The following is a 22,339-nucleotide window of genomic DNA, read 5'->3' on the forward strand; positions in this document are numbered from 1 at the left end:
CTCTCTTCTCTTTGTTCCGCTACGGGCTTCCCACCCAGGAGGGGGCTCATTCTAAGACCTCTCTTCGAGGTCGTCACTTCTCATTTCTGTTCCTGCTCCTTGCCTAGTACCCCGCTCCAGGCCAGTGATTACTCTTTGCCCGCTCCAGGTACAGATGCCCTCCTCAGTCCGTGCTGGATCTTCACTCATTTTCCAGCCCTGAGCAAAAATTGCTCCCTCCCCAGAGTTAGCCTTACTTCATTGGGTCGGGGATAGGTCGGGTTAGCCATCCCATCCACCAGCGACAGGCTCATGCAAAAGCCCGAGCTCGAATCCCAAGTTAACACCGATAATAAAGGAAATGCAAATTTTAAAACAACTCCCAGTTTCAACTTCACACTCATTAGACTAAAGAAAATGAGGGAAGAAAAAAGGAAAATGACAAATACTAGAGAGGCTAGGGGAGGGCTATTACATTAACGCACTGTTGATTGTGCTGTAAATTGATCTAGCAACATTCTAGAGGAATTTGTAAATATAAACTATATAAAAGAAACTTGGGGGGACATTCTGTTTGACCCCTTAAATTGTTGAACTCATAGAGGACTGGAACTGTCTTCTGCCTTTCTTAGTTATCCCCATCTCTTAGCACAGTGCCTGATATTTAGTGCTTAATAAATCTTTACTGGGTGCTCTTGGGCAGTTCATATACTAAAATCGGAAGGTACAGAGAAGATTAATATTGACCCCTGTTGTAAGGATGATGTGAAAATTTGTGAACTGTTACTTTTTTTTAGTATTTATTGACAATAATACTATCACTCTAGATATTTTCCAAAGAGATCAATGACAGAAGGAAAGAATTCAGATGTAAAAAATATTTATATATGTATATATTTATAGCGTATTTATATATATTAGCAGAATTATTTGGGGCAGCAAAGCACCAGAAACAAAGAGGATGTCCATCAATTCAATGGCTGAACAAATTAGATATATAAATGTAATGGAATGATGTTATGTGGTAAAAAATAAAGAAGGGAAAAGATTTAGAGAAACCTAAGACTTCTAAGAACTGATACAGAGTGAAGTAAGTAGAAACAGAACAAATTATATACAATGACTACCATAGTGTAAAGGACTACAGCTTTGAAAGACTTAAGAAGTCTGATCAGTGCAATGAAGAGTCCCGAAAAGTGATGATGAAACCAGCTTCCCAGATAACTCTGAGTCTTTTTAAATGGCAAATTATAGATCTACTTTGGCAGAGCTTCTCATTGGGAATTCATTATACTGGAATCCTGTGAATTGTGGGTCTTATCTCACGCCCTCCACCAAACACTGTCTCCACTTGCCTTCACTTCTTCACCTTTCTCTCACTTCTTAACCCCTTGCAATTTGGTTTCTGACCTCAATATCCAAACAAAACCCTCTTTGAGGTTACTAATAACCTTTTAATGATAAACCTAATGATCTTTTAGCAGTTCTCATTTTTCTAACTAGAGGCAACCAGGTGTTTCACTAAATGGAGTACTAGGTCTGCAGTCAGGAAGACATGGATTCAAATCCAGCCTTAGACACTTGCTAGCTGTGTGATTCTGGGAAAAATCATTTACCCTTTGTCTACCTCAGTGTCCTCATTTGTAAAATGTGGATGATAATAGAACCTACTCCCCTGGATTTTTGTGAGCATCAAATGAGATATTTGTATAAAAGAAAGTTCTTCGCACAGTTGCTGGCACAAGGTAGATGCTTCTTTCCTTCCTCCTCTGCAGGATTTGGCACTATTGACCATATATCCTCCTGGACACTTTCTCCTCCTGGAATTTTTATAACTCTATTCATGGTTCTTCTCTCTTTATATTTTAGACTTTTTTTTTTGCTAGATCATAATATCTGTACTGCCCCTTAACTAGGAGTATCCTAAAAGTTTGAGCTGTTATCTCTTCTCTTCTGTCTGTCTCTTGGTCTCTCTCTGTCTCTGTTTCTCTTTCTCTCTTCTTTCCTTCTTCCTTTCCCTTCTTTCCCCCATCTCTCAATATCTATCTATAAATCTATATTTATATGCACATATGATCTCTTAGCTCACCAAGAAAGGAAAAGGTTTAGAAAAACCTAAGAAGATTTACATGAACTGATACAAAGTGAAGTGAATAGAAGCAAAACAACATACACAGCAACTCCTATATTGTAAAGGGCTATAGCCCTTAGGGTTCTCCTCCCTCTCTGTGGATTCAATGATTATGTCAATTCAGATGACTCCCCATTATCTACTTCTTCCATCCTGACCCTGATAACCACCATTGAGAGGAACAATGCATATGGAAAGGGAGCCCACCAACACTAACTGCTCCCCAAATCTCACTGGCAGAGCAAACAAGTCTCCTTCAACTGCAAGCAGATCAGACCACCTTGACCATTCCTTCCTCTCAGACACAAGTGGAATCAGGCCAGCACACTGAACCCAAGAGCTCCACAAATAACAATTGCTCCCTCTAGCTTTTCTTGCAGCCTAGCCCCCAAAATCTTAGTCCAGGGAAGTGATCCTTTTGAAGATGTGATCTGGTCACTTCTTCAGGTGCTAAAGTCCCTTTCCTCCCAGCAACTACAGCTACTGAAGAACCAAATTCTTACCACGGGAAGTCCTTAGCTCTATCAAATGGTTCAACATCAGAAAAGCAATATAGTTTTCACTGATGGAAATAATATTAAAGAAGATGTATTACCATGGGCTTGGCAACCTGAAGACCATGAACCTTTCTCGTATGTAGTTAAAACATTTGGTCTTTGTTATCTCCCCAAATTAGAACGTAAACCCTTTGAGAATAAGAACTTTCTTGCTTTTTTGGGGGGTGTCCTCAGCATTTAGGCCAGTGCTCATGCAATATTAATACTTTTTCATTCATTCATGGACAAATTTAACTTCAATCTTTCTCTTCAGTTTTAATCCCCATTACCAATTGTTTGTTGAACATCTCATCTCTAATAGGTTACATCTCCATAGATATCCTGTGGGCACCTCAAATTAAACATGTCTGAATTTAATTCTTAAGAATCTTCTTAAATTCTCCTACTCCAAGATTCTTTTTCTTTTCTTTTTCTTTGTTTTGTTTTTGAGGGTACCATCATTCTTCCAGTTCTTCAGTTCAAATTTTGAACTCATCTTTGACTCTTCCTTTGATCTCATCACTCATAGCCAATCAATTATCAATATCTTGTTTATTCTACCTCCTCAATGTCACTCTCAGCTGTTCCCTTCTTACCACTCATCATACTAATTTAATCCTTTCTTCTCACCTGGACAGTCTCCTAATTATACTCCTCCCTTCTGATCCATCTTTAATATGACTATGAGCTCAGTGGGGTCAGAAACTATGTCATTTTTTCACTCTCCTTCCCTGAACATGAGATGGGGAATTGGTGAATCAGGAATGGTCTTTTATCAGAGGGGGCAGTTAAGCTGAGTCTTGGAGGGAATTAGGGATTCTAAGAAGTGGAAATAGGAAGGGAAAACATTCCAGGTGTAAGTGGTGCTAATGTCCTTTTCTGTTACCTCCTCTCATACTATTGTCTTTGTCTCTGTTCATACTATTATTTATCTGAGTACCTAGGGTGACATCATTTTAAGGAGCAGAGAGAAAACTAGAATAATGTGTCTACTACTCACTGTGCCCTTCCCCCATCATTAAAAATATGTCCTAGATCCCTGCTTTCAATGGCCAGGAAGTTGCATAATGAGAAGAGGGGTACAAAACCTGGATGTTGGCACCTAGAATTGGTTTTCTCCCCTTTTTATCTCGTTCTTTGACACATTTCCTGCTTGTCATACTGGACAGAGTTCACAAGCAACTCTGCACTTTCACCAACACTGTGGACCACCTGCAGCCACAGAAATGGCTCAAGGCCAGCACTGCAGAAATGATAAAAAATCATCTTGATATCTAAGACTCCAGCAGCTGATGGGATCAGGATGGGTGATACTCTTGCTTGGCTAATGAGAAAATGGAGAGACTCTTTCTCTTCTGTGTTATCCAAATTCCAGGCAGAGTCACAGCTATGGAAGCCCTCCCATGACCTGTGGCTGGCTCACCTGCTCTGTGGGTAGTGACTGACAGGTGGGCTGGCTAGCCACTTCTTCCTGGGGTTGTTTCTCTGTGCTAGGCTGAGGGCTGTGCTGGCAGCTGGACCAAACTGGCAAACACTGCTTTTTTCAGCATCAGTATCTGGCACATAATTAAGTGTTTAATTTGTTTGTTGACTGACTCACTATTCCTTTGATACCTCAAAGAGAAAATATAAGAGGGAACATGGGAGGAGATTTTGCAAGTATGATTGCGAGTAGAGTGCCCGGTGTAGAACTATCCAATCTTTTGCCTTCACTTTTTCCATATGCAAGTAACTATGTGGCAACATTAGAGAGATTTAGTTCTATGATTGTGGAAGATTGTTTGGACACAGAGAATAGTTTGCAGAACCAGGGTTGGGATCAAGGCATGGATTTTTCTTGCTTTAATAACTTGGAATCGGGGGCAGCTAGGTGGCTCAGTGGATAGAACACCAGCCCTGAAGTCAGGAGGACCTGAGTTCAAATTTGACTTCAGATACTTAATAATTCCTAGCTATGTGACCCCAGGCAAGTCATTTAACCCCAATTGCTTTAGCAAAAATAATAATGATAATAATTTGGAATCATTTGGCCATGTTATTATGCCTTAGTCTCAATCCAGGACCTGGCTGTTGAATCTGCCATTTGAACAAACACATAAGACTATACAGCTACTTCTTGGCTTGAGTGTAGTGCTATCTAGTGGACAATTTAGGTATTGTAACTACCTTTCTAGTACTACCTTCTAGTAATGAAAAAAACTTATTGAGTGCTGAACTATGTGTGGAAAGATACAAATGGGAAAGCAAGACAGTCCCTTCTTTCAAAGAACTGTTTCTTTTTATTATTAAAGATTTTTATTTTCAAAACACACATAGATCATTTTCAACATTCACCCTTGCAAACATTGTGTTCCAAATTTTTTCTTTCCCTTTTCCCAACCCCTCCCCTAAATGGCAAGTAATCCAATAATGTTAAACACGCGCAATTATTCTATATATATTTCCACAATTAACATGCTGCACAAGCAAAATCAGATCAAAAGGGAAAAAATGAGAAAGAAAACAAATGCAAGCAAGCAACAAAAAGAGTGAAAATGCTATGTTATAATTCACATTCAATCCCCACAGGCTTCTTTCTGGATGGGGATGGCTCTCTCCATCACAAGACCATTGAAACTGGTCTGAATCATCTCATTGTTGAAAAGGATCACATCCATCAGAATTTTGCAGTTGCCATGTACAATGATCTCCTGGTTTTATTCACTTCACTCAGCATCAGTTCATGTAAGTTTCTCCAGGTCTCTCTCAAATCATCTTGCTGGTCATTTTTTATAGAACAATTATATTCCATAACATTCATATACCATAATTTATTCAGCCATTCTCCAACTGATGGGCATCTTGCCACTATAAAAAGGGCTGCCACAAGCAATTTTTTTTGTTTTTTATTTTATTTACTTTTTAATAGCTTTTTATTTATAAGTTATATGCATGGGTAATTTTACAGCATTAACAATCGCCAAACCTTTTGTTCCAATTTTTCTCCTCCTTCCCCCCACCCCCTCCCCTAGATGGCAGGGTGACCAGTAGATGTTAAATATGTTAAAGTATAAATTAAATACAAAATAAGTATACATGACCAAACCATTATTTTGCTGTACAAAAAGAATTGGACTCTGAAATATTGTACAATTAGCCTGTGAAGGAAATCCAAAATGCAGGCAGGCAAAAATACAGGGATTGGGAATTCAATGTAATGGTTCTTAGACATCTCCCAGAGTTCTTTCGCTGGGTGTAGCTGGTTCAGTTCATTACTGCTCCACTGGAACTGATTTGGTTCATCTCATTGCTGAAGATGGCCAGGTCCATCAGAATTGATCATCATGTAGTATTGTTGTTGAAGTATATAATAATCTCCTGGTCCTGCTCGTTTCACTCAGCATGAGTTTGTATAAGTCTCTCCAGGCCTTTCTGAAATCATCCTGCTGGTCATTTCTTACAGAACAATAATATTCCATAATATTCATATACCACAATTTATTCAGCCATTCTCCAGTTGATGGGCATCCACTCAGTTTCCAGTTTCTAGCCACTACAAACAGGGTTGCCACAAACATTCTTGTAAATACAGGTCCCTTTCCTTTCTTAGTATCTCTTTGGGGTATAAGCCCAGTAGAAACACTGCTGGATCAAAGGGTATGCACAGTTTGATAACTTTATGAGCACAGTTCCAAATTGCTCTCCAGAATGGTTGGATTCATTCACAACTCCACCAACAATGTACCAGTGTCCCTTTTTTCCCACATCCCCTCCAACATTCTGCATTATCTTTCCTTATCATTCTAGCCAGTCTGACAGGTGTGTAGTGGTATCTCAGAGTTGTCTTAATTTGCATTTCTCTGATTAATAATGACTTGGAGCATCTTTTCATATGGGTAGAAATAGTTTCAATTTCTTCATCTGAGAATTATCTGTTCATATCCTTTGACCATTTATCAATTGGAGAATGGCTTGATTTTTTATAAATTAGAGTCAATTCTCTATATATTTTGGAAATGAGTCCTTTATCAGAACCTTTGACTGTAAAAATGTTTTCCCAGTTTATTGCTTCCCTTCTAATCTTGTCTGCATTAGTTTTTTTGGTATAAAAACTTTTCAGTTTGATGTAATCAAAAATTTTCTATTTTATGATCAGTAATGATCTCTAGTTCTTCTTTGGTCATAAATTCCTTCCTCTTCCACAGGTTTGAGAAGTAAACTATCCTGTATTCCTCTAATTTATTTATAATCTCATTCTTTATGCCTAGGTCATGAACCCATTTTGACCTTATCTTGGTGTATGGTGTTAAGTGTGGGTTGATGCCTAGTTTTTGCCATACTAGTTTCCAATTTTCCCAGCAATTTTTGTCAGACAGTAAGTTCTTATCCCAAAAGCTGGAGTCTCTGGGTTTGTCAAACATTAGCTTGCCATAGTTATTGACTGTTTTGTCCTTTGAACCTAACCTATTCCACTGATCAGCTAATCTATTTCTTAGCCAATACCAAATGGTTTTGGTAACTGCTGCTTTATAATATAATTTTAAATCTGGTACAGCTAGGCCAGGCCACCTTCATTTGCCACAAACATGTTTGCACATGTAGGTCCTTTCCCCTTTTTTATGATCTCTTTGGGAAACAAGGCCATAGAAACACTGCTGGATCAAAGCTCTTTTGGCATAGTTCCAAATTGCTCTCCAGAATGGTTGAATCAGTTCACAACTCCAGCAAATGTTTTAGTGTTCCAGTTTTCCCACATCCCCTCCAACATTGGCCATTATCTTTTCCTATCATCTTAGCCAATCTGAGAGGTATATAGTGATAGTTCATAGTTGTCTTAATTTGCATTTCTCTGATCAATAATGATTTAGAACACCTTTTCAAATGACTAGAAATGATTTCAATTTCTTCATAGGAAAATTGTCTGTTCATATCTTTAGACCACTTATCAATTGGAGAATGACTTGAATTCTTATGAATTTGAGTTAATTCTCTATATATTTTAGAATAAGGCCTTTATCAGAACCCTTGAGTGTAATTTTTTCCCAGTTTATTGCTTCCCTTCTAATCTTGTCTGTATCGGTTTTGTTTGCACAAAACTTTTTAACTTAATATAATCAAAATTATCCATTTTGCATTCCATAATGTGCTCCAGTTCTTCTTTGACCACAAATTCCTTCATTCTCCACAGATCTGAGAAGCAAACTATTCTTTGTTCTTCTCATGAGAGCTGAGTTTCTTATTGAAGGATTAATATATATTGAAGACTTTAGCTGTAAGTTGCATGGAAAGATCCCATTCTCCTTTGGATAAAGTGGCAAAAAAGGTAATGAATTCTCTTTAATATTTTTTCTACTGATAAAACTTCACTTTCTGATTTTAAACCATTTAACAAGATTGTGGTGGTATTTTCTTTCCCAGATTTTCAGTTAGTTGCCAAGTCACATTTCCAAAAGATTTATTCCCATCTCCCTCAACCCAATCTCACCTATTCTCAACCCCCTACTCTAAAGCTACCCAGCCCTTCCACTATGATTTTTAGAATGCCTGGTACATAAGTAGCAAATTAGATTTCATGTTAAATTTTTTCCTTTCTCATTTCATCTATTTTGTTGCTCTCATTGAGACTTGGCTCTTACCTAATGACACAGATTCCCTGACAACCTTTTTCAGCACTGACTTTATTCCTGATTTACTGATCATGCAAGTTGGATTACTTCTTGCTGTTCATGACCACTTCTAGGTTCTGCCTCTAGCATCATCACTGAGGTTCATTCAGTGAAGTATTTATCATTCAATCAATAGTCTGGTAGCTGGTGTTTCTTCACCTCTAGGACACTTCCCTTTCTTCCTCAATGCATTCAGTGTCTGGCTCAGTCTTTTCTCTTCACATCCTACCTTCATACTAACTTACTTCATACTTTAACATACCTATTGATATTCTCTCAAATTCCCTAACTGTCCAATTCTGCAACTTAATCATTTCTCTTAACTCCTCATTATCACCCCACCTTCACCATACAAAAACACCCTTGCTCTTGTCATACCCTTGCTCTTGTCACAAATACACTAATCCGTGTTCATGAACTCAGAAATTCTTTTATCTGAGCATAATCTAATTGTCATTCCACCTCAGCTTCTGCCTTGAAATTCTAACCCCTGTTCTTTCTCATTGTGACCTCTAATCATGGCACCCCATAGTTTTTTCCCACTTGTATTGGCTTTCAACTCTACCCTGTTCTCTTCTCTCAAGTCCTTTTCCTCTTTATCAAAGATCTTGCGCTTCCAAATTCCAGTCTTGGATTGATCCCCATACACTATTTAGGTTCCTAGTCACTTGCTACACAATAAAGCTGGAGAAAATCACAAAATTGTCTAAATTGGATGCACTACAAGTTTATGTTACATAAGCTCAACTGGGACTTCATTGCAGCAAAGCAATCCTTTTATACCTCCCTGATGAATTTATTGCTCCATTCACCACAGTGGCTGTTTCAAAACTGTTTATCCCTGCTCAAACAACCTCCAGACTGAAAACCTTGCCTCATATTTCATTTTTAAAATTTGAGGCTATTTACCAAGAGCTCCTCCTTCTTCCTTTTTCTTCTTCTTGCCTCACCCAGATGACTTCTGCTAGTGTATCTCCTTCATTCCTCCCTTACACAAAGAAGTGGCCTTTCTCCTTGTCAAGGGAAACCCTCTAAGTTCACAAGGTATCCCATTCTATTCTTCACTATCATTCCTATTCTTTCACTACTCTTTTAATAGTGTTTTGCCTATTGACTACATTCCCTACAAACTTCCTATGTCAACCCTAAAAACTAACTTGATTCATCCATCTCTGCTAGCTATTATCTTATATTTCTTTTACCGAAACTCCTTGAGCAGACCAACTACAATAGATGTCTCCACTTCCTTTCTTCTCACTCTTTTTAATTCTTAGCTGCCTGTCCACCAGCATTACTATTCAACTGAAACTGCTCTCTCCAAAGTTACTAATTACAAAGAACAAGCATGGCCAGAAAGAATAGAGGTAAGAAGACACCTTTTCAGAGATGGGAGGTCCACGGTCATGAAAAATTACATATGACCTTTTAATAGATTGAATGGTTTGGTTGATTCGCCCCCCCCCCGCCCCCGCTTCTTTCTGTTTTTCTTAAAAATATCCTTTGGTGTATGGATTGGATGGGCCTTCCAAGAGAGGTAAGGAAAAGGAGTGCTATAAGGAATTTAGGCCATGCAAAAGCATCAATTGAAAAAAATACACAAAGAGAAAGGAGTTTACATTCTGATAGAGACAACATATAAAGGAAAGTGATGGCCAAGGAAGGGAAGTTTGATTTGAGATCTCATGGGGATAGTGAATTGATCCATAATATAGAAACTGACATAAAATATGCACTTTCTAGAAGCAATGGTACCATTGATCTAATTCCAAAGCAAGAAGTGGAAAAGGGAGAAGCAGTAGGTTAAGGCTAGGTGAACAGGATGTGATCCAATTATCAACTTTCTCCCAGTCTCTGATCCCATACCACCATCTAATCATTGGTCATATAATACCTAAATGTCCTATATGCCAGGGCTTCTTAAACTTTTTCCACTTGCTCACTTTTTGCTTGAGAAATTTCTAGGCAACTTCAGGTGTATAGTATATAAAATAATATACAAATCATTTATTGATAATAAAGCATACAGCACCCTGAAGTCAGGAGGACCTGAGTTTAAATCTTGTCTCAGACACTTAACACTTCCTAGCTGTGTGACCCTGGGCAAATCACTTAACCCAATTGCCTCAGAAAAACAGATAATTTTGTGACCCCAATATTCAATTATGAGACCCCAAATGAGGTCGAGACCCACAGTTTAAGTAACTGGGCTATAGGCAATTTAACTACTGAAAACATGTTCAAAACAGAATTCATTTCTCATCTCCTCCAAATCCACCCTCATTCTAATTTTTTTTTCTGTTGAGTTCTGCACAACAGAAAGAATTTACTCAGAGTCAAAGGACAAGGGTTCAAATCTCACTACTTACTACCTGTGTGGTCACACACCATGACTAAGTCTCACCTCTTCTCTTGAGCTCCATTTCCTTATCTACAAAACCAGGAATTAGACTAAATGACCTCTGAGATCCAGCCCTAAATCAGAAACCAGAGGCCCTGAATGATCCAACCATTCTGGAGAGCAATCTGGAACTATGCTTAAAGGGCTATAAAATTACTGAGTCTTTATCCCAAGGAAATCATAAAGAATCATAAAATCATGTGCAAAAATGTTGCAACAGCTCTTTTTGTGGTAGCAAAGAATTGGAAAATGAGTAGATGCCCATAAATTGGGGAATGGCTGAACAAGCTGTGGTACATGAAGGTAATGTAATATTATTGTCCTATAAAAAAATGATAAACAAGCTGATTATAGAAAGGCCTGAAAAGATTTACATGAACTGATGCTGAGTGAAATAAGCAGAACCAGGACTACATTGTACATAAAGACAGCAAGAATGTGTGATGATCATCTATGATCCCAGTCCCAATAGACTTCTCAGTCCCAATAGACTTTGGACAGAAAATGCCATCTGCATCCAGAAAAAGATCTGAGAATGTAAAGCAACACATACTGTGTTCACTTTTTTTTTTTTTAAATCTCTCCCATGGATTTTCCCTTTTGTTCTGATTTTTCTCTCCCAACATAATTCATAAAGCAAAGTGTATTAAAAAAATAAACTTACTACAAAAAAGAAAGGAAGGAAGGAAGGAAGGAAGGAAGGAAGGAAGGAAGAAGGAAGGAAGGAAGGGGGAAAGAGGGAAGGAAGAGAGGGAGAGAGGAAAAAAGAAAGATCAGAGGCCCTGGATTCAAATTTTGGCTTTCACTTAATAAGAGACTTTGAGCAAGTGCCATTATCTACCAGAACTTCAGTACCGTTGACTGGATGGAATTGGATGACTCTAGTACCTCTCCAGTTCCACATCTCTATACAATAATAGTAATAGAACTTAAGTAGCACCTACTATGTACTAGACTATTAAAAATATCTTATTTTTTCCTCAAAACACCTGGGAGGAGGGCATAGGAGAAGTGCTATTATTATTCCCATTTTACAAATGAGGAAACTGAGGCAGGCAGAGTTAAGTGACTTGCTCAGGGTCATACACCTAATATATAGCTGAGACAATTTAATTCAGTTCTTTCTGAATATGGATTTCATATTCTAACCACTGCACCACCAGCTACTACTTTTTCCCCTGAGGCAATTGCCCAGGGTCACACAGGGAGTGTTAAGTGTATGAGCGCAGACTTGGACTCGGGTCCTCCTGACTTCACACTATCCACTGCCCCAGCTGCCCCACCAGCTCCTTCTTAAATTATATGAGACCCGGCTCAGCCCGGCCGGGGAACTTGTGGCCAAAATTCTTGCTTTTGGTTTCGTTTCTTTGTAAGAAGAAAGAGGCGGCTCTAATTCCCCGGGAGCTCTCCGGGGCGCTGCATCGGGGCCGGGCGCAGAAGCTCGGAGCATGAGTGAGAGGGCGTCCGGGGCGCTGGTGCAGCTCCAAGGGCTGCCCCACGCCGCGTCTGATGAGTTCATCACCTTGTACTTTGAGAACAGGCGGCGCTCGGGGGGCGGTCCTCTGCGAGGCTGGCAGCGGCTGGACAGCGGCGGGATCCTCACCTTCCAAAAGCCGGAGGGTAAGGAGGCGCGAGGCTGGAAGAAGGAATGACTCGGGAGAGGAGGTGAGGAGGACCCTGGAGCCAAAGAAAGGTCCTCGCCAAGCATCCTGATTCCTTCCCCCCCTTCTCCCCCCGTCCTTTCTTTCAGATGCTCAGCGAGTCCTGGCCCAGGCTGGCCACGTGCTGCAGGGCACGGCTGTGAGTGGGGCACCTTCTCCACCCGAGCTCCCCAGCGTCTGCTGCTCTTGGGTCTAAAGCCGGGCACGACCCCGGAGCTCCTGGAGCTGTATGTGGAGAGTCTCTTAAGCGCCCAGGGGGAGTGTCAGGCCTTCGCCTGTCCCCGACCAGACCGGGCCCTGGTACAGTTACCCACGCCTCTCTCGGAGGCAGGTGAGAGAGCTGAGTGGGCTGGCCTGACACGAGAAGTGTGGGAAGGGCAGTGGAAAGGGGCTGATAGGGTGGGAGAAGGGGGAGAAAAGAATCGTTCCAAAGTTCTCCAGCATTTCTCTTTCATACGGCAGAGTTTAGAGATCTGGGCTACTAGATGCAGGGGGAAAACACTGGACCGCGCAACGCTGGCGCTAGCCTGGGTGTCGGACTCGAGCTGTGAGGGTTGTGGGGAGGGATCAGTCCCCAGCTCCTCTGCTGCTTCAGCTCTACCTGGAGAACGAAGGCCACAGTGGGGGCGGTGCCCTGGAGGGGCCGCGGATATTACCCGGGGCCCTGGGAACGGTTGCGACCTTCCAGCAGTGGGAGGGTGAGTACCCGCCCTTCATTTGCCCCTAATTTCCCAGGGTCTGGGTGTGCGGGGGAGGAGCAGCTCCGGATGCCAGCTGGAGCTGGATTCTTCTAGCAGTCCCAATCCCCACCTTCCCTGTCTGCTTATTTGGTCGGAAGTCCCCAAACCTCCCTTAGCTCCCTAGAGGTGCTAGCTTCCGAAGGATTCTTCCCTCTCTCAGTAGCCTAGTGAGTGTTGAGTCGCTATCACCGCCTTTGCGGATATGATGTTTTGGATTCTGAGCTTGACCATGAGCCTAAAGCCGAGGAAAGAGTGATACCAGCCTTAGGAAAAATGATTTTCACTGAGACACCAGGAGAGAAAGTGCCCAGAGAGACCTTTGGGGAAAGTGCCTGTGGAGAGACTGGGTTATGCTACCTGTGGAGCGTGTCAAAGAGACAGTTTCTTTGAAGGAGTTGGTGACTGTGGAGAGACCAGGGGCAATAGAACCCTTGGGGTGCATAGTGCCCGAGGAAACGGTGCCAGTGGAGAAATCAAGAGAGCCATTAGGTGACCCCGTGCCCAAGAAGGTGGTGCCCGTGGAGATCCTGGTGCCCATGGAGCCAGGCGCCCTGCGATTTTTGCAACTCTATTACCAGGAGTTTCTCGCTAGCCTTGAGGAAGTGATCCTCTGCCCAATACATGGCCCAAAGGTCACTGGCTTTCAGGTGAGTTCCTCCTGATGCTGTATGTGGGCTATTCTGAACACACTGGTAGTCTGTAGAGAACAGTGACATTTTTAGAACAGACCAAGTAAAAAGAAGTTCCAGTTCTCCAATGATCCCTGACACTCTTATCTTCCTTCTTGGGTTTCCCAACTGTCTCTTTGGAAAGCTGTGGAGTAAACACTCTCTCTGGCCTCTGGAAGGAGTCAGGCTGAATGATCAATTCTAGTCTTTCAGAGTTGTTTTTCTTGACAATGATGCTGCCCTTGTATAAATTGTTCTGTCTCATCCTCATCTCATCTCATAACACCTCACTGTCTTCAAGGTTCAACTCAAATACTACTGTTTTAACGATCCCTTTCCTAATTTCACTTGTTTATATTGTGCCATCCAATTACTTTTGATTTCTTCTGTATTTGTTAATTTGCTTTCTTGAAGAGCTGTTGAGCGGCTCAAATGAGATGATACATGTAAGGTTGCAAACCTTTGTCAATTATTATTTATTAGTGAATTAACTAGGTTGCCAGGAATAACCATATGGCTACAGAGATAGGAATCACCTTTCCATCTAGATGGGGATTTCTAATCTCTTAATGTTTGGAAGTTCCACTCCAAGATCTATCCCCTACTTACTTGTTTTCTATCTGAGAGGATCCTCCAAATTGTAGGTCACTGAAGAAAGAAGGAAAATTCAGACTTAATATGAGGAAAAGTCTGGGGATACAGTGATTTCCCCATCATTGAAGTTCTACAAGAAAAAATTAGATCAATACTTTTCAGGAAAGCTATGGAGACCATTCTTAATCTAAAATGTTGAAAAATGACAGGAAAGATTCCATTTAATTCAACAAATTATTCTATGTATGAAACACTATACCAGCCAATGAGATATTGAGTCAAAAATGCAAGCCCCTGACCTCATGGAGCTTATATTCATCCTGTTGGGGAAAACAAACAGTAAGTAACTACAACATGATATAAAACAATTTTAAGAGATAGAGATCATTATCTACTGGAGGGTTAGGAAAAACCTCATGCAGGAGATAGCCCCTGAGTTGTGTTTTGAAGGAAAGTAAGGATTCTTTAAAAAGTAAGTGGAAGCCAAAGTCTGACTCTGCCAGACAGAATTTATATTTTATAATAGAAGCCATAGTGGGTCATTGAAAATTAACTATGAATGAGTTCTGAACCAAATGACTTGATCACATTCTGCCAAGTTCAGATTTCTGTTGACACCTACTTTCCCCTGGTCCCTCCCATATCTTTTTTCTCCAGTCTTCCAGGGAAGCATCTCCCAGGGTCCTACCAGAATAAGTCTACTACTTCACAAGCAGAACCTTAGCAGCTCTGATAGTAGACATCCCTTACTGACAAAGAGGTAGCTTTCCTTTCCCCTAACTCAACGGTCTCCCTCTGAACTCTTCTTTGTATCCATAGGTCAGTAGAGCACTGGAGCCATGCCAGGCTGTCAAAGATTTCCTACAGTCTTCTGGGCAGCATTGGGTCCCATGTGCTACCTCTGAAACGTCCAGGCAGCCTCTGCTTCCTGCTGGGCACTGAGGGCCAAGAGCTTCTCAGAGCCCTGGAGACCCAGTTCCATTGCATCCTCATAGTGGAGCAGCAGGTGATGATGGCCCTTGATGCAGACCCTGCGGAGGTACCCCTTTCCCCCTCCCCTCTAAGCCCAGCCTCTGATGTCTAAGCTGCTTGCCCTCTCTTGCCAACCTTCCTGTCTCAGATCTTACTCCCATTCCAACCCTCCTAAGCTTGGGAAGTTTCTGGACACTCAGAAGCTTCTGGATGAAGAATGGCTTACTCTGGCGATGGAGGAAGGGGTGGCAGCTCCTGGCAGACCCGAGGAGTTACTGAAGGAGGAGGAGGCCGCCCTTCAGGTGGCCCTGCACCACCTGGTCTGGAGGAGGAGACCAGGACTCTAAAGCAGGCGCTGATGCTCTTCCTCCTGAATGACGCCGAGGACAGCCATGGCTCTGCCAGTAATGGAAAGCTTGTGGCACATGTCTCCCTGGACCAGGACCCCGGGGAGCTGGCCCGGCTTTGGAGACCGCTCTCAGGGAACAGCTACGAGAGGAGAGGGTGACGGGTGTGGGCCAGGACTTACCCCCTGCACTCTGGTCCTGCCTGGAGAAGCACCACGATGTGACTATTGCCCTGCAAGGAAACTGTGCTGTCTTAAGTGGCTACGGTCGCCAGCCTTCCTGTGCTTCCAGTCACCTCCGAGAACTGATGGCTGATCCTCGGAGCCAGAGCCACACATCCGCTCCAGGACCTGTCGGAGCACAAGGTAAAAATGGCACTCACCCCTTACGACCTTTACATTTGTCCTCCTTGCTCTTTTGCCCATATATCCAATGTTTCTCCCTTTCCCCCCACTCAGACAACAACAACTGAGTGTCTGGACCTTGGGGAGGGAAGGGATGAAGGTCCTGGTTCTGTGTGTCCCCAATTCATCAGCAGTGCCTCTAGAGCTGGACTGCCTGGCAGAAAGCAGCAAGGAATTCCAGGAGACAGTTCAAGCTTTTTGCAGCACTTTGGACAACCTCTGCAACAAGATTCACATCATCAAGGTAAGCCTAAAGTCCAACCCTCCCTCCCTGCCCCGTCCTGGGCTCTCCTGAGCATTGCATGTGTACCCCCCCCTTCTCTCACTATAAACACTATGCCCTTCAACAGCTCCTTGCAGTTCTTCCCTGCCCTGCAAGATCAGAAGAGAAGCCTCTTTCCTCTGATCACCATGGTGAGAGCCTGGGGCTTGCTGGGAATTCTATTTTGTTCGGTTTTAAAATGTGACTACCTTCTTCACAATATATCTCCTTTCATGTCTGGAATTCCTTACCTGTTTATGGATAGGTGAGAGGTATAGCTCACTGACACTTCTCTAGGATTGAATCAGAGTTCTCATGCCTTTTTTGTGGGCTTTTCATTTGCACAACTCTAGTCCTTGCCCATTTTGTTCTCCTGGTTCTGCTAATTTTAATCTGTGCCAGTTCATACCAGTAGTTTCCCAAGATCCTTAAAATTCTTCATTGTTATTGTTTCTTATGATAATATATTTCATATACCATATCATATTTCTTATGATACTATAAAGACAGGAAAGGGCTTGGATTTGTCTGAAGAAGTTAGAATTATTCATATTTCTATGAAAAAATATCCTAAATCACTAATAAATAAAGAAATGTAGATTAAAACAATTCTGAAGTACCACCTCATGCTCATCAGATTAGCTAAGATGACAGAAAATAAAAATGACAGGTGCTGGAGGGATGTGGAAAATAGGTGCATTAATGCACTGTTGTTGGGACTCTGAACTAGTTCAACTATTCTGGAAAAAAAAACACTCAGAAAACTCTTAAACTGTGTGCACCAGGTATATTGCTATTAAGTCTATACATCTAAGAGATCAAAGAACAAGGAAAAGGAGCAATATGTATAAAAATATTTATAGCAGCTTTTTGTGATGATAAAGAATTGGAAATTGAAAGAATGCCCATCAATTGGGGAATGGCTTGAACAGATTATAGTATGTAATTATAGAGTTTGGAGTCTGAAAGTAGAAAGACCTCTAACACTTAATAGTTGTATCATCCTAAACATCTCTTAACTTTTGTTTGCCTCAGTTTCCATACTTGCCTAATACATGGAGACTTTAAGGGGAAAAAGGAGTCCCATGAGAGTTCCCTAAGACCAAGAGGGCACCCCTATAGGCATGCTTTAAAAAGATTTCTCTTGAATATCATGACCTTCTCCCAATACTACCACTGGTTTCTGAGCCTTTATTTCCTGAACCTTAGCTCAAGGCCTTTCCCCCCAACTCCTGTTGCCCCCCAGCCTGGCCTGCCTTGTGTTACCATCCTCAGCAAACTGAACTGATCCTCCTGGAGGCTTCCTTGTTCCTGAGTAAGGCCCAGAGAAATGCTCTCTCAGTAAAGGTAGAGGCTCCAGGCTGATGTTGGGGTTTCAGGGGTCCTGAAGTTTACTAAGGTTACTTAGCACAACCATAAGACTCCAGTGAGTGCAATTCTTCCAAGGAATAACACAAGCTTCATTTTTACCAAGTAGAAAACTGAGGCAGGAAAGGTTAAGTGACTTGTCCATGATGACACAGCTAGCAGCCCCCGGAGGTTTGAATCCGAGTCTCTTGAGTCTAAATGCACTGCTGTCACCTCTGGGCTCTGAGTTGGCACCAGGAAGCCCTGCCTTGGGCCTGGAGCTAAAGCTAACACTTCAGTAGTTGTGGACTACCCCCTCCCCAACCTCCACCTTCACCTCTGCCCACTCTTAAGTTCTACAGGTGACTTAGGCTGCCTTCTAGGGTCATCGAGAAGTCATTATCGCTGCTGGGGACTCATTAGGTCACATCCTAGAAAATAAAGGGAAATTGCTTCTTGACTTTTTGGTCCAGATCAGACCCCAAAGTTCTAGGAGCATTATTGGGGTCTTTGGAATATGTCGGAGAACACAACTTTTGGCCTAGTTGAATTATTGCCCCCTGAACGTCAGCTTCTCTTTCCCTTAGATTGAGAGGGTGTCTCTTCCCCTGCTCCAGTCAGTATGAGCTCCATAAAAAAGAAGCTGGCCCAGTCATGTCCCCAGCACCCTGCTGAACAAATCCTGTTTCATGGGACCTCTTGGCAAGCTGTGCCTGATATCTGCAGCCACGGCTTCAACCGAAATTTCTGTGGCCGCAATGGTGAGTGGGGGGGGGAGAGGGGAGGGAATGTAAGGGATCCATAAGGAAGGTCTGGAGGAACAGGCCGAGAGAGATGGCATGTACTGGAGAGCTGGGAGTAGGACTGGGGTACAGGGTACTGGGGTTGTGAAGGATTTAAAGAAAAGATGAGGGATTAGGGAATGATGGTGGAATCACTTGTGTGAAAGGGGAGCTTGGCACTAAAGGGTTTTTGGCCTGGCCTGGGGGTATGGGAAGACTCTGGGGGGCAGTGAGGACAGGGGACTAGAGTCTTACATATTTCCTCCCTCTACTGCAGCTACTCTCGATGGGCAGGGGGTGTAATTTGCTGTCCAAGCTAAGGTTTCCATCGAGGACCTGTACTCACCCCCAGATGCCAAGGGGCACAAAGCAGTGTTTGTGGCTCGGGTGCTGACAGGAAACTATGGGCCAGGACATCCACAGGTTCGGGTCCCACCCCTGAGGAATACCGGACAGGGCATCCAGCGTTGTGACAGTGCTGTTGACTTAATAAGCCGACCTAGAATTTTTGTCATTTTCCACAATACTCAGGCTTTGCCCATCTTCCTCATCACCTGTCAATGGCATACTCTATAGTGACAACTGCAGTGATCCCTCCCCTCCATCAATTCCCGCTATTGACTGCTGAAATGGCCCCAGGACCCACTTACTTCCTTTTTGCCTGAATCATCCAGATCTGGTTTGTGCACAAGGGTCAGGTAGTGTTGGATGAAATAAGATAGAGAGAAGGCTATGGGAAGAAAGCCTGGTTCCTTGCACTGTCATAAAATATTTCCTTCCTTCTTCTCTGCTGCTACCTTCTTTTCATCCCAAAATACTGTCTCTGACTTCCTCTTCTCCTTCCATCTTACCTTCCCTGCTCCCCTCAAATTTACGTCTAATCTAGACAGTGAAAGGGGAGCTTAAGGGGTATATGAAGGCGAAAACTGTTGTGATATAGGAGCCTCCTGCCAGTGGCTGCGGGAGGTCTAACTCAGATCCATAGCATGAATCTCTTCATGTGAGAGGATGACGATGATACAAGGAGACTGAGAGGCAGTTGTGCTCTCTGATCTCTTTCTCCTCTTCCCTCTGCCTCCAATTTATTTCATTCCCAATCCACAAGGAACATTTTCAAAGGCTGCTTTGTAACTCCTTCAAGTTTATGATTCACAGCAGTGGAGGCTCTTGGACAATTGACCTGCCCCTTCACCTAGGCATGGTCCTTAACAGAAAACTGTCTGCCTAGATCTGCCAATATTGGAACCAGAAAGCAGCAGGTATGACATAGAAAAATGGAGAGAGCTGACCAGTAGTTCCTTGGAGACAGTGGCCAAAAGGCAAACCCACAATAAAAAGCATCACCTTGTCTGTCAAAAGGACAAAAATAGGTGACGAGTGCTTTTAATTTCACAAATATCCTGACAGAAACATCATGATGTATGATAGTTAATAAAGATTTATTAAATAATTACTGTGTACTTAGTGTTGTCCTAAGTGCTGGGGATACAAATAGGGGGGAGAGGGAAAGACAGTTCCTGTCCTTGGTGATTATACAATCTAATGGAAGAAGTCCCCACTGGGGACTACCAGTGGGACCTAGCATGACATTAAAACTAAGAAAAGATGATGAAAATTGAAGAGTTTGGAGGAAAATTCTCAGTCTTCTAGAAAGGAACCCTTTGGGAAGTTTGTTGCTCCCCCACTCCAGCCCTCCACTCAGAGGTGAGATGCAACTGAGGAGGCTGAGAAGGCTTGGAGTCTGGATCCTTAGGAACAGGAAGACTATTTTGACACATGCTGTCTGTAGGAACCTAGAAAAATTACTTAATTCATCAGTGCCCTAAGAAAACGACTAAAACCACAAATGCTTGGGAATTTCCTACAAGGATGAGTTTTCAAGTGTGGACTATGGGAGAAGAAGGAAAGGAATAGTTATCAAGTAACTGTATTGGGAGAGAATTAAATGAATGAACTTCCCTAGGAGTCGGCGGCGGGGGGGAGGGGGGGGGTGGAGAGGGGAAGGCATGTTCAAGTCCAAATAAAACCCAGCATTCTAAACACCTACTATGTGCAAGGCAAAGTTCTGCAAATACAGGAAAAAAATAGTCCCTGCCCATAAGAAGCTTATCTTTTAGGGGACACAAGTATACAGATAAGGAAATAAATATAAAGTTTATGCAAAGAAATCGTCTAGAAAAGGAGATAAAGAACTAACTGGCTTTAGAGTCAGAAAGACATAGATTAAAGTTCAATTTTTGACATACTGTATGTAACTTAAAGTCTTAATGCTCCAGACAATTGTCAATCTACAGTGGAAGAGAATATCCACAAAGGGAATTCTCTCCCCTGAAGAAACCAGGGATCTAGGCCAAGAAAACAAGTAATTTTGAGAGGGAGAGAGAACTAATAACATATTGGAAAGATTGTACATGTGTGGGGGTGGGGAGGGGAGCAGGGCAGTAGGGGAGAGAGGAAGAGTCATAGAAGGTTCTACTCAAGAGGTAGCACCTGAGCTCTGCATAGAAAAATGGCAGGGTTTAAAGAAATGTATTCCTGATCCAGATAACTATCCGGGAAAGGTGTGGAGGTGGGAGATGGTGTACTACATAGAAGGAATAGTATACAGGTCAGTTGCCTGCAGCAAAGAGTAAATCAAAGAGAATGATATAAAATAAAACTGGTAGCCAGTTTGTAGAGGTATAATGTTGGAGAAACTGAGGCAAGATAGAGATTTATTTTTAATATTTTAATTGTGGAGAGTTTTAGACTAGTGGAGCCTAGCCAGCTGCATGGGACTCTTGTCTCAAAGCAGTCAGCAGTGAGCAACTAGATCAGGAGACTAGGGGAAACAAAGGCAGATAAGGAGGGTGATGATACTGGGTAAGTAGACAAGCCATAATTCCAGGAAAGGATCATAACTTAGTCCTGACAGGATGGAGTCAAGATAAGAAAGTCTGAGGGGAGGAGATAGCAGAGGGGAGGAGCAATACTCAAAAGGAGGGGGAATTATACCAGCAGGCATTTGAGATAAGGCACCTGGAGTTTTATGACTCAATGGTATTTCAGGGCCTCTTTTCTAACTTTATTTCCCCATTCCTAAGGAACAAAGGAGTGGGGCTATAATCATTTTATTCAGGGGATAATAATTCAGGGAAACTGAGGCATAACAAGGGAAGTTAAAATTTTATCTAAGAAGCAATCCCAAGTCCCTGAACATTTTGAAGTAGAGAATAAAATGGCCAGATCAATAAGTTTTTTTCTTTTAAAATAATAATAGCTTTTTATTTTTCAAAATACATAAAAAGATGGTTTTCAACTATCTATCTTTTTCACCATTGCAAAACCTTGTATTCCAAATTTTTCTCCCTCCCTTTTCCCCTTCCTCTATCTTAGACAGCAAATAATCCAATATGGGTTATATATATGCACTTCTTCTAAACATATTTCTGTATTTATCATGCTGCACAAGAAAAATCAGATCAAATGGGAAAATGAGAATAAAAAATAGGAAGGGAGACAGTATATAGGGAGAAAATTAGAGACAGTATATAAGGAAAAATTAAAAAGAGGAAGTAATTATTGAAGATTATTATCTTCTTTGAGGAGATGAATGGGAATGGGATCAAGGGCAAGAGTAGATAGATAGATCTAAGTTGAGTTCATTGTAAAGATGATGATTTTTTAAGGTTTAAGGACAAAAAAGATGGAAGGATGGAATTGGTGATAGAAATTTCAGCGTTCAAGACCATGGAAGGAAGGGAGGGAGGGAGGGAGAAAAGGAGGGAGAAAGAAATGAAGAAGGGAAGGAGGAGGAAGGAAGGAAAAAAAGAAGAAGAAAGGAGGATGGAAGGGAGGGAGGAGGGAGAGAGAGGAAAAGGGAGGAAGGAGAGA

At 42.1% G+C, this 22,339-nt stretch overlaps 1 protein-coding gene and 1 non-coding gene across 2 annotated transcripts; both read left to right on the forward strand.

Moving 5' to 3' along the window:
- Positions 1-668: 668 nt before the first annotated feature.
- On the forward strand, positions 669-774 carry LOC127546066 (U6 spliceosomal RNA). Its single transcript, XR_007949929.1, has one exon. It is a non-coding gene; the product is annotated as a U6 spliceosomal RNA (small nuclear RNA).
- Positions 775-11,988: 11,214 nt separating this feature from the next.
- On the forward strand, positions 11,989-19,926 carry PARP10 (poly(ADP-ribose) polymerase family member 10). The gene is given in 17 exon segments (XM_051971345.1): positions 11,989-12,309; positions 12,440-12,511; positions 12,514-12,681; positions 12,820-12,883; positions 12,885-13,048; positions 13,251-13,433; positions 13,436-13,737; positions 15,172-15,218; positions 15,220-15,496; positions 15,498-15,641; positions 15,644-15,776; positions 15,779-16,036; positions 16,207-16,319; positions 18,272-18,300; positions 18,302-18,317; positions 18,319-18,445; positions 18,744-19,926. Coding segments are annotated over 17 exon segments (2,568 nt in total). The 5' UTR covers positions 11,989-12,137; the 3' UTR covers positions 19,043-19,926.
- The last annotated feature ends 2,413 nt before the right edge of the window (positions 19,927-22,339 follow it).

The sequence above is a fragment of the Antechinus flavipes genome, chromosome 1 (genome assembly GCF_016432865.1).
Source record: "Antechinus flavipes isolate AdamAnt ecotype Samford, QLD, Australia chromosome 1, AdamAnt_v2, whole genome shotgun sequence".
Lineage (NCBI taxonomy): Eukaryota > Metazoa > Chordata > Mammalia > Dasyuromorphia > Dasyuridae > Antechinus > Antechinus flavipes.